The sequence below is a fragment of the Rhagoletis pomonella genome, unplaced genomic scaffold, assembly GCF_013731165.1.
Source record: "Rhagoletis pomonella isolate Grant_MI unplaced genomic scaffold, Rhpom_1.0 Rhpom_scaffold_15434, whole genome shotgun sequence".
Lineage (NCBI taxonomy): Eukaryota > Metazoa > Arthropoda > Insecta > Diptera > Tephritidae > Rhagoletis > Rhagoletis pomonella.
The window spans coordinates 1,009-3,613 of record NW_023473957.1 but is presented as its reverse complement, the minus strand read 5'-3'; the positions used below and the strand labels follow the sequence as shown (position 1 = coordinate 3,613).

Below are 2,605 nucleotides of genomic sequence, written 5' to 3'. Positions count from 1 at the left end.
TTTATTCCAAATTTTCAGTATTTCTTAAAATATAATTTAATATAAAAGAACGCCGCAGGCGAAAATTTGGAATGAAAGCTAAACGGCGACGCCTGGAAAACTGAACATTTAAAACAATTGTTATGGAAAGGGAAAACCATGCTCCCAAAGAATACTTAGCCAATATAGCTAAGCATCTCAATTAATATAAGTAGTTAATGATTGTTTGTAAATACTTACTAATTAAAATTTTTTAAATAAATTCCGGTACACTGAAATTGTTTTGATGAAGAAGGTTAGGGGTGGATTCGGGATTTTTTTAGAAAAGTATTCCCCAGTATTTTTCCCACAGTATTTTTGCGCAGATCTCTCTGCGAGCCTAACTACGACTTAAGAGACACGATTTTGATTTGCAAAAATTTTATACCGACATTTTTTCCCCTCATGTCTGTATTTTGATTTGTCAGTATTTTGATTTGTCAGTATTTTGATTTGTCTGTATTTTGATTTGTCGGTATTTTGATTTGTCTGGATTTTGATTTGCCGGTATTTTGATTTGTCTGTATTTTGATTTTTCTGCATTTTTAAATTTTGTCTTTATTTTGATATGTCTGGATTTTGAATTTCCGGATTATGAATGTAACCGAAAAACAAAACAAATCACAATACTTTAAAAAAGAGTGGTACCACTTTTACGGCGTATAACTGTTTCACCAAAAATTTTATGGTTTAATTTTTACCAAGCCGGGTAAGTCTTCATCTTGGATTTCCTTACTTTTGTGTTCTTCGAATGTGGGCATATTAAGTAACGAACTTATATAATGAATTCTCTCTTTCCATTTTAAGAACAAATACTTCTCTTCGAATATTTCCGTGTATTCACAGCTATATTTCTTTAACAGGCATATGTGGTTTTGTTGTCCATTAATTACGTATAATCCAAATTTACACAGCTCTTCTAGGTACATAATTGGCATAGGATTGAGACTAAAAGTTTTAAGGATGTTTAATTTTTTCATAGAATTTTAAATTTATGATCGAACTTACTTTTCCTCTACACTGTAATATAAAATAACTTTAATAATTAGAAGCATCTCGGAGTAAAAGGAAAGCCAAGCCACATCTTCATTATATTGCAGGAGGATATTTGATTTCACTTCCATCAAAATATCATATGCTTGCTGAGAAAAATCTATTGAAGATCGGAAAATAAAGAAATACAATTAATATTCACTAATGCTATGAATAAATGGTTAAGTAATAAATACATATCGATGGTCGTCTGCAATACTGCCACAATTAAAAAAAATAAAATCTTTTACTATTGATTTATTTTGGAACGAATTTCCGTCATCCCTTGTCAAGTTTGGTTTGCAGACAAACCGGTTTCAGCACTGTGCCATCTTCAGTGTCATTTTTCGTTCTGTCTGGTTCGAGTTTTTGTCCTTAATTTATGTTCATTTATCTTAGGTAATGTGATTTTCGTCGATGATTAATTATTAGAAATGTCATGGTGTCCTTTTTTATTTCAGAAGCAGGTAATAGGTTGGTAGGTTCGCTGTCTCGATATTAACATCCGTTATGTTGTCTCTGTATGGTTTTTGCCTGCAGGTCGGTAAAAGTCGGTGATTTTTGTCCTGGTGGTACTTTGTGGTGTGTTCGGAGTGTCCATGCCTGTTGCTTTGTTGTCATTTTTCTTTTTCTCGTAAATTAATTTTAAGGGTCTTTTACTATTGTTAAGTGGCTCATGACTCTTATCCTTCTATAATCAATGTCTTAATCCTTACTAATCATAAGCCACTTAACAGTGGTGAGATTTTTTATTTTTCAAATTTTGAATTGTGTCGTTATTGCAGCGAACCATCGATATAAACTAATTTTTAAGATTTTACGGCAGTGATCGGCAGGGCATATATGAATATATCTCTAGAACTTTTGATTTTCAACATTTGAAAAAAATGTTGTGGCCACTATCCTAACCGTTTCACTTTATTGTTTGAACCTTGAAACATATGTAGGTATAAAAATGGAAACTCAGTTTTCAAGCTCGGTAATCCTACTAAATAATATTATAAATGTGAGAGTTTGTATGTTTGGAAGTTTAGTGCTCCATCACGCGGAAACGACTGAACGGGTTTGCATGAGATTTTGCACACAGATAGTTTATGACCTACATTGAAAAATATTCTACTTTTTTAGGAGTTGCCAGCTGCTAAAAAATTTCAATTGAATTAATAATCACGCGGAAAGCTATCTGCACCCTTGTCGTCCAATCATGGTTGCGTTATCGTCTCGCCCTGAAAGTATGAGCCCAGCACATGCATTTCAATGGAGGTCTGCACACCTGTCGTTATCGGCTAGTTAGCAACAAATCGCAGAACACGCAGAAACGGATAAGCTCGACATTGTTGTTTGCTAATCGTTATGTTTGTTTACATTTTATGGGAAAAAATTAGTGAAAAAGTTAATATTTGCATTAAAATTACAGAAATACTAATTTCTTGTATAGAATCTGTGGAAACTATTAAAAAGTGGATAAGTGCAATAAAATTCAATAAAAGTGAGAGTTTTAACTTTCAAATATGACGAAATTGTAAAAATTGTCTACGTGCGTGAACAAAATACA

At 32.5% G+C, this 2,605-nt stretch overlaps 1 protein-coding gene across 1 annotated transcript; it reads right to left on the bottom strand.

Moving 5' to 3' along the window:
- Positions 1-528: 528 nt before the first annotated feature.
- LOC118757219 lies at positions 529-1,171 on the bottom strand (the record flags this gene model as incomplete). The annotated part of the gene is given in 2 exon segments (XM_036491949.1): positions 529-966; positions 1,027-1,171. Coding segments are annotated over 2 exon segments (410 nt in total), but the record flags the coding sequence as incomplete, so codon positions are not given.
- Positions 1,172-2,605: the final 1,434 nt, after the last annotated feature.